The 13,952-nt window shown below is 35.0% G+C and overlaps 1 protein-coding gene across 6 annotated transcripts in view; it reads right to left on the bottom strand.

Annotated features, from left to right (window-relative positions):
- The window catches only part of LOC127510506 (coiled-coil domain-containing protein 136), a 40,234-nt gene that overhangs the window by 18,732 nt on the left and 7,550 nt on the right, over positions 1-13,952 (bottom strand). For all 6 annotated transcript variants that reach the window (XR_007929660.1, XM_051890075.1, XM_051890076.1 and 3 more), the window contains 2 exons: positions 2,036-2,365; positions 1,734-1,808 (listed from right to left, as the gene is read on the bottom strand). Coding sequence is in view for 5 of the 6 variants with exons in the window: in XM_051890075.1 (XP_051746035.1) it covers positions 1,734-1,808; positions 2,036-2,365 (405 nt within the window). In the remaining variant the exon portion in view is untranslated. The remainder of the gene's footprint in view (positions 1-1,733; positions 1,809-2,035; positions 2,366-13,952) is intronic.

Raw genomic sequence — 13,952 nt, forward strand, 5'->3', positions numbered from 1 at the left:
CTTCTTGCAAGGCGAGAATAGGGACAATAAAGGGAAAAAAAAGTTTTTGCACAGGCTGTGATTAAACCGAAAAAAACTGTTTCTCTGTTATACAGTGTGTGAATCGGATTCTGGCAGCGGTTTGTTGTGTTATTCATATCTGCGATTCCATTACTCAGGATGGTATCTCGGCATAGCCTGTGCACTTCTGCAAATGCTGGTTTACTTTGCCTCCTCACAGTTCATTTAATTTAATTACAGCGCAGCCACTGAGACAGTGAAAGTGAGTCCCTGGAGAAGTGAACAACATTTACATCACCTCTGCTTCTTCCAACTCTCCACTGCTCACACACTCACACTCCAAGTAGCAATCCACCAAGCAAATGGGAACAGGATGTCAGTGCCACAGGAAATGACATCATGCTCTATGGTAGCTACCTGACCGAATGTCACATCATAATCTCCATCATATATACACACTCACAGATCGAGTTTGACTGAATGCAAGAAAAACTTGCAGAAGTGTTTGGATGTGACATGCAGAGAGTAATGAAATTAGTTGATATTATAAATTTGAATGCATTAATGAAGCTTTATTGGAAGAAAGGTACGTTCAAAATATGATGCGAGCTTACTGCATTCTGCATTGTATGTACTGCATAGTGGCTCCTATTGAAAAAGTTTTGTGAAACAGTATGCAGTATGCAATATTAACATTTTAAACAGTATGCTACATTGTCAAATTTAGAGTCATGTCTAATTATCATGTCTGCAACACAAAAAAATAAAATAAAATAGATGGCACAAATCAAATAAGATGGCATGAAAAAACAAAATTAAAATGAATAAAAAAATAAAAAATAAAAATGGCACGATAAATGAACGAAATAAAATAAAATAAAATAAAATAAAATAAAATAAAATAAAATAATAAAAATAAAAATATCATATCCAATAAAATATCCAAGTTTCCAAGTAATCCATGATAATGTGAAATGTTTTCAGACCAAAAATGTTTCAAGAAATGGAAGGTCAAGTCAAAAAATAAGATAAAATAGATGGCACAAATGAAATAAGATGACATGATAAAACAAAATGAAAATTAATAAATAATAAAAATTAAAAATAAAATAAAAATGGCACGATAAATGAAATAAAGATTACATGTTAAAGCAAAATGACACAATAAATGAAAAAAATAAACAATAAAATAAACAATAAAATAAAATAAAATAAAATAAAATATCCAGGTTTCCAAGTAATCCATGATCGTATCAAATGTTTTCAGAACAAAAATGTTTAATGAAATGGACAGTCAAGTCAAGCACATTGCATTGTGGGATAAAGTACCCAATGCATTGTACTATGATGTGTACTGCATATTATGACAAATGTTATCTGGATATTTAATGCATATAAATAAATCTGCAGGCTATGCATAGTATACATATAGTACATACCGCAAAAAAAGTAAGAGTAGTATATTTCCAAACATAGCCAATGTTTCCTATTTTTAACACAGCACAAAAATATGAATATTTAAATAGCCTCATCTTGATGAATCAAGAATGTTTATTCATTAGCTGCTTGATGTCTGAGAAAAACATTTTTTATTATCTGACATGTTTGAAGTTTTTTATTTGAAGTTTAATTTTATTTAATTTATCATTGACTGCAGTTATTAGTGCATTTATTAGCGCTGTGTTTAAGATGAATAAGCATTTGTTTCTGTTTATAAGTGCATTTCCGTTCACCTTGAAGTCTCTGGATCTGTCTCGTAAAGGTCTCGGCCTGGTGGGCGCTTGCCAGCCGTTCTTCCTCCAAAAGACCTACAGAGCCAAAGAATGACATTAAAAGAAGAGGGAAGTCTCTACAGGGACATTTGAAATATGTAATTAGCAAGTTATTACTGGCATCTGACAATATTAACAAGCCAAGAATGTTTGTGTGAAGACATGACTCGAGAAACAGGTGGTCAATGACATTTGAGCATGCTCAGAGGGTACTCCCGGTGATGATGTCACACCTTAAAAACAGCTATTATTATCATACGCACCCTGAAGCTCGTTGTAGCTCTCCTCGTGTCGTTGTGACACCTCTCTGGTCTCCTCCAGCTCCAAAAGCAGCTGCACCACCTGTGACCTCAGCACCTCCAGTTCATCATCCTCATCAGCTCCTCTTCGTTCCTCTGTGTCCTCCTCCTCCTCGTCCACCGTCTCCTCCTTCACCTCCTTTTTCTCCCGCTCATCCTCCTGCCCCTTCTCTCCATTTCCAGCCTCAACCTCCTCCAGGTCTCTCTCCTCATTCTCCTCCAGTGACCCTCGCTCTTTGGCCGTCATTTCACTGCCTATACCCGGCCGCTCCGCTTTCAAGTCACACACATCGTCTGAGACAGAAAAAGAGATCAATGATAAATTAATCGGTTGATTATATGTAATACTTGATTCTAAATGGTCATTCTAAGTTGTATTCAACAGTCAAATATACATACATATACACAAACACACACACATATTATATATATATATATATATATATATACATACATACATACATATATATATATATATATATATATATAATATGTGTGTGTGTTTGTGTATATGTATGTATATTTGTATATGTATATGTATGTATATTTGATATATGTATGTATATTTGATATATATATATATATATATATATATACATACATATATATAGCTTTCCGCCACTGAATAAAAAAGGTAATTGCGACTTTTTATCTCACAATTCTGACTTTTTTCTCGCAATTAAGAGTTATAAAGTCAGAATTGCAAGTTATAAAGTCAGAATTGTGAGATATAAACTTGCAATTGCAAAAAAAGTCAAAATTGCGAGAAAAAAGTCATAATTATGAGCTTATATCACAACTGTGAGAATAAAAAGTCAGAATTGATATCCCGCAATTCTGACTTTATTTCTCGCAATTGTGAGTATATATCTTACAATTCTGATAAAAGAAGTCAGAATTGCAAGACGTAAACTCGCAATTGAGATAAAAAAGTCGCAATTACCTTTTTTATTTTTTATTCAGCTGTGGAAACAAGCTTATCATATTATTAGAAAAGCACTTACATTAATACTTTTGTTAAAACTTGTACATTACTTAAGCTGTAAAGCTGTTTAAATCGATTTTTATGGGGGGTTTTTTCAGCGTTACATTGTTATGGCCACAAATTTGTAAAATTAGATTGTAAAAAAGATTAGTCAGTGCTTTTTTACACACTAAAATCTACTCAATATACACAGATTGTTTGTCTTGTGTCAATACTATTGAAACAGTGGGTATTTAAAACATTTACAGACTTCAATTGGAAGACCCTCAGTGCAACCCAGATTTTTTTTCTTTTAAGAAAAGAAGGCAAAAGTTGTCGTAATCACCATTATGCCAGAAATGATGTTGATCGAGTTTAACTTGTACTGAACCCACAATATTCCAAAACCTCTCTGCTCCAATAAACATTAGCTCATCCTGTAAAATGACATTTAAAAATTCTCTTGATGTCATACCCACATTCTCTGTTAGAAAAGGAGATGTGCAGCTATGCATGTCCCAGACCCCCACCTCCAACCTACACCTGTTGTCTCTGGTGGGGACTTACTAAATCCATCCAGTCCACCACCTTCATCTGAGGAAGCCCTTCATCACCTGCTGGCCCCTGAATCTCATCTCTCTCTGCCCCCAACAGTCCTCCAGACCCCCCTCAAGCAATCAAAACACCCACCAAGGGCCAACAAGGCCTCAGCGCCAGAGGAATGTGTGCTATTTTAAGGATTTAGGCCATTAATTGCCCCTCTGCCTTCACCTGTTGTCTGTTCACAAACACAAAACAAACTCAGTCCTGACATGAAATCACAGCCTGCAGCAGCAGAGGCCCTTTCAAAGTGTAAGAGAGCCAAAGTGTCCTCTAGTGGCAGGAGTCGGTATAGACAAAAGAAAGTAAGAAAGAAAGAAAGAAAGAAAGAAAGAAAGAAAGAAAGAAATTGATCAAAAGTGACAGTAAGATATTTATAATGTTACAAAATATTTATATTTAATAAATGCTTTAATAAATTTAATTTAATTTTAATTTAATAAATGCTGCTCATTGAACTTTCTATTCATTAAAGAATCCTGAAAAGTGTTTCACCATTTCCACAAAAGTGTTTTCAACATTGATAATAATAATAAGAAATGTTGCTTGAGCAACATCACCATATCAGAATGATTTCTGCAGGATCATGTGACACTGAAGACTGGAGTAATGATGCTGAAAATTCAGCTTTGCCATCACAAGAATAAATTACATTTTAAATATATTTTAATTTGTAATAATATTTTGCAATATTACTGATTTTACTGCATTTTTGATTAAAATATGGCAGCCTTGGTGAGCATAAGAGACTTCTTGCTGAAGGAGTGGGTATAGAATAATATATATATATATCCACTTCAAATGTTGACTACTGTATATATATATATATATATATATATATAGATTAACCAAATCTAATTAGTGATTTTCTATGCTGAATGACACACTGAATGAAAGAACATCCATGTAAAGAGAGCAGCAGATCTCCTCCTGCTGTCTTTCTCCTCTCTAGTCTGTGCTAATCACCCACCAAACTAAAGAGCCATCTGGTTAAAAATAGCCCATTTCAACACCATCCTTCTCTCCTCCTCTTCTATCCCTTTCTTCTCTTCCATTTCTCACACCCTTGTTTCTTCCCTCGCTTTCTCACTATTCACATCAACTTATTTATTTTCATTCTAGTTAACCAAATGATCCTCTTGTTTTTTACCGGACCCATCCCTATTTCCAACAGTCACCTGTTCCTCTCTTCTTCAATCTATCACCTCGTTCCAAACACCTTCTTACCCGCCTTCTTTCTCTCACCTCCGGGCTGATCTATAACTAGAGTTACTCTAGGTTTCTCTCACCTGCCCTCTGACCTCTGAACTCAGAGAACCAGACCATTGGCAAGGCAATTACACACACCTAATCTCTTACAATCTCACTCTTTAGTTCTGTTTAATGACTCAAGGACTGTGTGTGTGAGGATATAAGACTGATTCTACAATCATTGGCACTGTTGGTGACTTGAACATTAGTAGCGTGTCCTGAAATTAAGATTTGATCATGACATATTGTATATACCCTCAAGTGGATTATGGTATAATATGTGATGTGTGGATTTTTAATATTGTTTGTGGTGGAAATATGTGAAACTAATCAAATTTGTCAATTTTTAGAGAAAATGTTGAGTAAGTCTTTGAGTTGCTAAAACAACAAGTTAGCAAGAGATTGATTAACATTGGTAATGCTAATTAGCATGGTAATGACAGTGATTCTTTGTTATTAAAATGAACTGAACATATGACTTTAAAGGCTTTTTGGGGCAAAATATTTTTTTCCTGATTTAAAGTTTAAACATCTGATAAATAATATAATAAGCACTAAAAACAACATTTAAAGAGGCACAATAAAAAAAGCTCAAAGTGATTATAATTAATCTTTTAAAAAAAAATCTTAAAAAAAAAAACTAATTGAAGACAAATTCATGTAAGTAAATAAGTTAAAATCCATTTGTTTGTATTAATAATAATAATAATACTAACAGTAATAATTATAATAAATTATTACTGCTCTTTCATGCTTGTAAACAATTCTTTTATTATAAGTGAAGACAGGCTTGAACACCACAGTGGGTATCATATGCCACATCTATTTACAGAGCATTTATGCACAACTATATGAATAGATGCATATACTTTACGCGGTATCTTGAATAAATTAGCTGAATCAATGATATATGTCTATAATATCACAAGGCAAATCAAAATTGGATAATGCTTTTGCTTTCACAAACTCAGAACGATCTAAAGTCCACACACAGGACAGAGGAGACAGTCGGCCATGCCAGACCTGACTAGACGATTCACCTCTCTGATCCTCTTAGATCAGATGCCTGTGTGGGATTAACGGAATCTGTCGGTGCGGAAAATGAATTGTCTTGCCAGCAGCTCCTCCCCCTCCATTCCTCAGTCTTTCTTTCTCCCGTTCACTCCCTCTTTCTCTTTTCCTCTGGTTTGTTTTCTCTCGTTTCCCACTCTCTTCCTGAATGAGATTTATCCCACTGTAATGAGCCCTGTACTGTTTTATTGATCATGCTTTGCAGATTAAAGTCTTTCAAATATCTATCAAATAATAATGAACCAGTGGGGAAACTCATACACACACACACACACACACACACACACACACAACACACACCACACACACCACATACACCACACACACACACAGGCTGAAACAGCAGCACAAGCAGGGTCTTGAGCTCACAGGATTACAGGCAGCTTTGATAGCACCAAATCAGCTTTATCCAGTGTATCTGAGCTATGAATTATTCTGTGGGGACAGAAAATTATTTTTACATGCACACAGACATCCGGATCATCACTGGATATGTAATACACACCACAATCATGAACCATCCATCAGAACGGATGGGCCGTGTTACACAACAGCAGCCTCTGTGGTTTTCTAAATAACTAGTACAAAGTAGTGAACAAAACAAATTGTTCTGTAAATATATGGGTCATTCACGAATAAGGTTTTTAAAAGTGTAAAAAAAAAAAAAACATAATCGAGATAATATCTAGCTAGCTAGCAAAAGGACAATCAAACATTATATATTTAGTACAAGTTTTTAAAATATTACAACATTTTCCATGTTTTATAGCGGTTGTACCGAATGACCTGATGTTTTGGGACATGCGTATGAGTGAGTGAAAGCATGAATTTTTCAAATAGTTAAAAGAGAGTTAGTTACTTTGTTTCAAGACCATGTGGTCCTTTGCAGGTGTCTGAATGATGTCACATCCTGTCACATGATATTGACCGCATGACTTGATCCAAAATGGTCCCTTTATATTGGTTACTCCGAATAACATCAATGAAATTCTTTTTTCCGGACATTCTTTCTCATAACAAAGCAATGACTTCTACACATAATTTTAATACCGTTTTGCACTATGTTGATTTATGATGTTATAAAATCATGCCAGAATAAAAAATGTATACATTTATTACATTTTAAGATATTTTAATTACAAATGAAATGGCTTTATTGGCCTTTGGACGGTTAAACCGAATGACCTTTTGACACTTCAAAATCTTTAAAATACCTTTATATGTAGCAAAATATAACTAAAGCCTTTTGAATTCAACCTTTTGACCCATATACACAACATAACTGTGCGTGTGTGTATATATATATATATATATATATATATACACCATTTTAAAATTTAAAGGGGTTATATCACAAAATTTGGTCTAAAACAAAAATAACTAAAAAAAATATTCCAAATTATAAAAAATGATAAAAAATTATTTTGTGTAAGAAACCTTGACTTGATATATTGTAGTTATGTTTTCAAATTATTTAAAATAATAATGAAAAACTATAATACTAAAAATACTAAAATACTAAAAATATATTCAACTCCATACTAAATAGCACAATCTAACACTAGACAGAACGCAAAACACATGTGGACTGAATTTTTTTTCCTCTTGTAACAACATCATGCACCATATGTGCATGACCGAGCAGAGGCCTCACTTCCTGTTGAACTCAGATTCATGTGATTTTCACTTGTGTATAATAATTCCTAATGGAACCAGCTCAAGAATAGGCCTCTTTGTTCTAACAGACATAGTTGGAATAGTTTAAGTAAATGCGAGAGTCCCGTTCCTTCATTTTTGTAATTTTGCTGATTATAATTTCATGACGGAATCTGCCGTTGCAATAAATAAATGAGAAATGGTATTAAAGTGAGATATAAACCAAACTCTGAGATCAGAACATTCACTTACAAAACAACTGACACAATTCATTTGAAAATGAGCATTTGGTGCTTTGGAGATAATCAAAACGAAACAATTTCATTTCAGATCATGACCGGAAGGCCATATTAGATCTTAATATCATGAATGGCATTAAATGTTGATGTGCAAAGAGTCGATCGTGATAAACACACACACACAAACATAGTTCTCATGAGCTCAGAGAATTAATATCATTCCAGTCATAAGCACAGCTTCGGGATCGCCCTGTGGCCCTGGCGGAAATCCAGTGTAATTATTATTTGATGTTGATGATGTGTGATTGATGCGGTTTTCATAACAAAAACAACATCAATCAAACTGTGATATATTCAGATGTTTTGTGCTCTTCCTTTTTTTCTTATACACACTATCATTCTTTTCTTTTTTCCTTTTTTTACATTTAAGTATTAAGTATACTGTTAATTAATTACTATTAAAACTTTTAATTATTACAATTCATTGCGTATACGTGCGGGACGCCTTATACCGTTGAAAAATTCCTTGTATGCTAAGCATACTTGGCCAATAAAAGCTGATTGGATGATTGATTGATTGATTGATTATGTTATCTTCCGTGCACTGACATGTCAATCATAATGTCAATACTATCAGCAGCCAATCAGAGTGATATGATCTCAATGAGGGAGGGGACAGTACAACTATATGCATAACTGTTTATAAATACATGAGAAAAAAATATTTCAGGGGTCACAGCAATACTGCAGGGGTCATGTCATGTCATGTAATAAAATAAAATAAAATATCTCACAAAAATAAAATATATTTCATTAATTTCATATGTAACACAAGTGTATGTATGTTACTATCAGCAGCTAATCAGAGTGATATGATCTTAATGAGGGAGGGGACAGTACAACTACATGTATAACTGTTTATAAATACACAAATATTAAATATTAAATACACAAATATAAAATTGAAATAAAATATTTCAATTTTATGTAATATGTAACAGGGTGTTGCTCCATCCAAAGACCCTAAAAGACCCTTATTATACATAATAGGACTTTATATAGGCACTTTATGTCCGTGTCTGGCTTAAATCCAGATGGTGACATCAGTTTCCTGTTTATAGCGCTGCTTTCACTCTCAGTGCTAGACCAGGGTAACACTACACTGACCTTAGCCTTAAAACACACATACATAATCTTCAGCCTTTTAGTCTCAAGCTATCCATCAAATCCAAAAATAATATTTAAATGCTTAATTTAATGCAGTCTGTCGGCATCATATGAGCCGCACTGAAAATCAGAGTCTAAACATCATTAATAAGCTCAGCACAGCACTGAGAAGAGGAAAGATGACTGACACAGTCACAATGGCCCCTGGGAAATCAAGGAGCAAGGGTAGAGCAAACACCTTCCACACACATACATTCACAAAACACAAAGACTAGACTCTTGCACACACTCTTAACCATGCAAGGCATTTTCTACTTAAATTGCATTCCTCCTCATTATTGAAGCATGTCTGCAATGCAGTGAGCTGTTTTTCCATAGTTAACGCCTGCCAAAAACAAGTACTGCAGCTGTAGTGTTGTGCAAAGCCTAAAGTGCTCCAAAATGCATCTTCCAAAAGTCGCACTTGTCAATGTTAAACAGCTGCTCGTGAAATCAAGCGGGCTCCCAGGTCGTTTGCTTCAGGGTTTTGACTGAGGAAAGTGATGCGGTTGGTGTTTGGTGTTGTATAAGCCTGCAGCAAACCACAGGGTAAGTATAGACTGCAACATCTCTGTGAAAAGGACACAGACTGAGCTGGCTAAACGGTGCCTGTCAGTTATTAAACTGACAGCTCTGGTGAAAAACAGATGCATGGGAAAGGGGTCTGTAACATTCACCGACAGGGACCTACAAGCAAATGCACACAACACTGCAAAAAATGATTGTCTTGTTTTCCAGTTAAAATATCTTAAATCAAAAAACATTCTTAAATCTAAATACATTTACTTGAGAAGCAAAATTATGCCATGTTTTCTGAAAAATGTATCAAAATTAAGTTACTAAAAACAAGAAAAAATTATCTGCCATTGGGGTAAGAAAAATAAACTTAATTTAAAGGGAAAACAAGTTTATTTTTCTTACCCCACTAGCGAATATATTTTCTTGTTTGATAATAAGTTTTGAAACACACAAAAAAAGATTTTGTCATTTTGCTTCTCAAGTAATTGTATCTTCATTAAAGAAGGTTTAGATATTTGTACTGGAAAACAGGACAAAAATACTGAGGTAGAACAACATTTGCAGTGATAAAAAAAAATGCTCTTAAAGGGACAGTTTCCTCAAAAATGACAATTCTGTCATCATTTACTCACATTTATGCTGTTCCAAACTTGTATTACTTCCGTTCTTCTGTTAAACACAAAAGAAGAAGTTTTGCAGAATGTTCATGCTGCTCTATTCCATACAATAAACATGAACGTTAACAGGGTTTTTTCTCCATTATCCATTATAAGTTTTTCATTTCTTGTCACAGTTGCCTTTGGCTTGCGCACTAAAGATATTATGTACTATGTACAATGTGTTTTGCCATGACTTTAAATTAACTCCTCAGGTAAACTGCCTAGAGGTGGGCAATATGATCGAAATGTTAACCCTGTCATTTGTATGCATCATTTAACAGTGGCACTGATACACACTACAAGAATTACTATAGACTGAACAAAACCTTACAGGTTTCAACATCCTCAATATCTCCACATAACAAATGTTATGCCTCCAAAATTTACCCACATAAATCATGTGAACTACTTTTATAGTGGCACACTCACATAAAGCATACTATATAGCAAATCTCAACTGCTTGATAGTGAAAAGCGCTATATAAAATAAAATTGACCCCAAAAATAAAGCACCATAAAAGTTCATCGCAAAACTTTTTAAGAAATAAAAGTAGGTCTGCCGAACACACGAGCGCTCTTCTTCATCAGCATTTGAGCGTGCGGTTAAAAAACTAGCCAAGAGCGCCATCTGCTGTTAAAAACTAAGCTCAGAATCGATTCAAGAGAGAAACACAATGCATTTGGAAAATCTCAGACTCGATATCTCGATTTCAGATAAAGGGTAGAGTGGAAGAATTTAGAAAAATCATGTGAACTACTTTTATAGTGGCATTTTTTGTTATCTTTAGAGCTCCACATCCCCATTCACTTTCACTATATTGTAACCAGGACATTCTGTGAAACATCTCCTTTTGTGTTCCATGGAGAACATTAAGACATATGGGATTGGAAAGACATGAGGGTTCATAAATAAATGACAAAGTGTCCTATTTCTGTGAACTATTCCTTTAAGAAACAGCACTGACTGGATTAATCAACATAATCTTTCATATAGCCTTGTAGTGACAGGAAAATTATGAGTCACTTCAAAGATGGAGAAAGTTTTGATGAAAGATCATAAAAGACAAGTCTTTTTTACATTACAATAATGTGCACTGATTAATTATACACAATAAGTCGAAGGACATTTATTAAGCAAGCAAACAGGGTCAGTTTTGATTTCATATTGCCTGCATGCACACAATGCAGAGAGCAGAGGAGGGTTTTCTATGTCGCGAACATGCATTAAACAACGCTTGTATAGCCCTACTAGACACATACATAAATACACACACTAACACAATGTAAATCAGCATCCGGTCATGAGCACAGACCTGTGTTTCAGGAATATCAATGAGACCTCACAGGTGCGGGACGATTACATATTCCCCAAACACCCCGATTATGTGTCTATGTCTGCTCTCTTCTTCTCTAGTGTAACACTGTTAATTAGTTCTCATTAAGTGATGACAACCTAGACATTACCAAAGCAGCAGAAAGCATCTCGTCAGACTTTCATACACACAAAGCCGTTTACACTACACAGTTTTCAACTAAAAACAAAAACTTTTTATGCGTTTTGGCTGTTCATTTACACGACAGCGGCATTTTAGGGGCCTGAAAACGCTACCTTTTGAAAACGGGTTCCAAAGTGCAATTTTTTGAAAACGATACCGTTATTATCTCCGTGTAAACAACAAAAACGCGGATCTGGCATGAGTGCTCCGTAAAAGAATATGTGCACAGGCGCGTAGTTATTCTTTATGAAGTGACATCGCCAACTGACCTGGCATGCATAATTTTTTTGTCGTTTTTGCGGATCCGTGTGAAAAGGGATGGCTTTGACAATGCTGTCATCTGTACAAAGAAAACACTTCTCCATTTCTTTTACATCGTTGTCGTTTAAACGTACCCTCGGTTCACAACAAACTCCCTCGCTGAACTGTGAGCAGTGATATTTTAGTATTATTTATATAGTATTAATTAATATTTCGCATTATATTTTATTTTAATGTTATTGGTTTCATTTTAATTTAGGCTTTGGCAATTTTGTAATTTCGTTTGTCATGTTTTTTCAATATTTATTTTTAATTCAGTTTTAATAATTTTAATACTTCAAAATAAACATTTATTTCAGTCTGCTGCCAGTTGCCAACATTTAAGATTTAAGTTTTTCATCTAATATTTATATTTTATTTCAGCTTAATTTCAATTACCAAAACTTTAATAGTTTTGGTTAACAATAACAACTCCTAATCAATTACTGTCATGTATAGGTTTGTGACTGGTTGTTCATGAGTTTTAGTGCAATAAAATAGTGTTCCACTTTATATTAGGTGTCTTTAACTGTTTTGACACCTAATATAAATAGTAAGTAACTGTGAACTCAATGAATTGAAGAGCTTCAGAACAACCAGCTTTATTGAACGATTTTGTAATTTTTCTTAGTTATTTGGTTCCTAAATGCTTTAATTTAAGAGCCAGAGGCCCCCTAGTCCTGACAGGAAAAACACATAAAAGATTTAGAATAGACCAAATATATCCTTTATCTCTGTTGGTCCTGTTAGCACGATATCTGAGCTTTTTGCCCGCTGTGTGGTAGAGCCGTCCAGTCTGAAACCTTGACACACATCACTGACCATTACACACACATGCAGAGTACTGTAAGACAAGCCTTGTGTATAAAGGGCTCACACTGACTGTGTCCTTCCCAATCGGATTAATTTCCCTATAAACACAAAGAGGAAACATCAAAATCAAACGCATTTTCTTAAAAAATAAGAGAATAAACCAATGTGTTTTATGAAGCTGAAATAAAATATTCAACATAAATTTGGCATAGGAAAGGTGAGAGTTGGGTTTAAGTGAGATATCACCGGGTCCCAGAAGCATTAGAGTGCTTTAAATGTATGTGTGTGAGTGTCACATTTCTGGCGCAGTGAGGAGAGGCATGAATTATTCACGTCGCCTCTATCCTGGCTTGGCAGGAAGAAAGGTAGAATGAGAGAAGAGGAGAGAAAAAGAAAGGGAGGGGGGCGGAAGTGGGAAGCAGGAGAATGGGAGAAGGCAAGGAGAAAGTGGCACCGAAAAACAAGATTGTTGGTTTTTTCACTCTAACAGACGCAAAAGGAGGAGCTGTATGACGTTAAAGTTTGTGGGAGTTCACGCGCTCTTGCCTTGTTGCCTTGGTTACAGCCCCCTGCCCAAGCCCCAATAGCTCCTACTGGGATCTTTTTGCTCTTAACATGCATACTAAAAAACTACATACACAACCTTGTTATCTGAGGAGTTATATAATGTAAAAAAAAAAAAAAAAAACCACCAAACCAATCATTCAATGAAAATTAAAACACTATACACTAGAACAAGGAAGAAAAGTAACGAGGTAAGACCAATCAGAGCAGCCTAACAACCACATAGTAACGAGGTAAGACCAGTCAAAACACCCTAGCAACCACATAGTAACGAGGTAAGACCACTCAGAGCACCCTAGCAACCCCATAGAAACGAGGTAAGACCACTCAGAGCACCCTAGTAACCAAATAGCAATAAGGTAAGACCACTCAGAGCACCCTAGCAAACACATAGCAACGGGGTAAGACCATTCAGAGCAGCCTAACAACCACATAGTAACATACTAAAACCACTCAGAACACCCTCAACCCCATAGCAATGAGGTAAGACCATTCAAAGCACCCTAGCAACCTCATAGCAATGTGGTAAGACCACTCAGAGCA

This window comes from Ctenopharyngodon idella, chromosome 4, assembly GCF_019924925.1.
Source record: "Ctenopharyngodon idella isolate HZGC_01 chromosome 4, HZGC01, whole genome shotgun sequence".
Taxonomy (NCBI): Eukaryota; Metazoa; Chordata; class Actinopteri; order Cypriniformes; family Xenocyprididae; genus Ctenopharyngodon; species Ctenopharyngodon idella.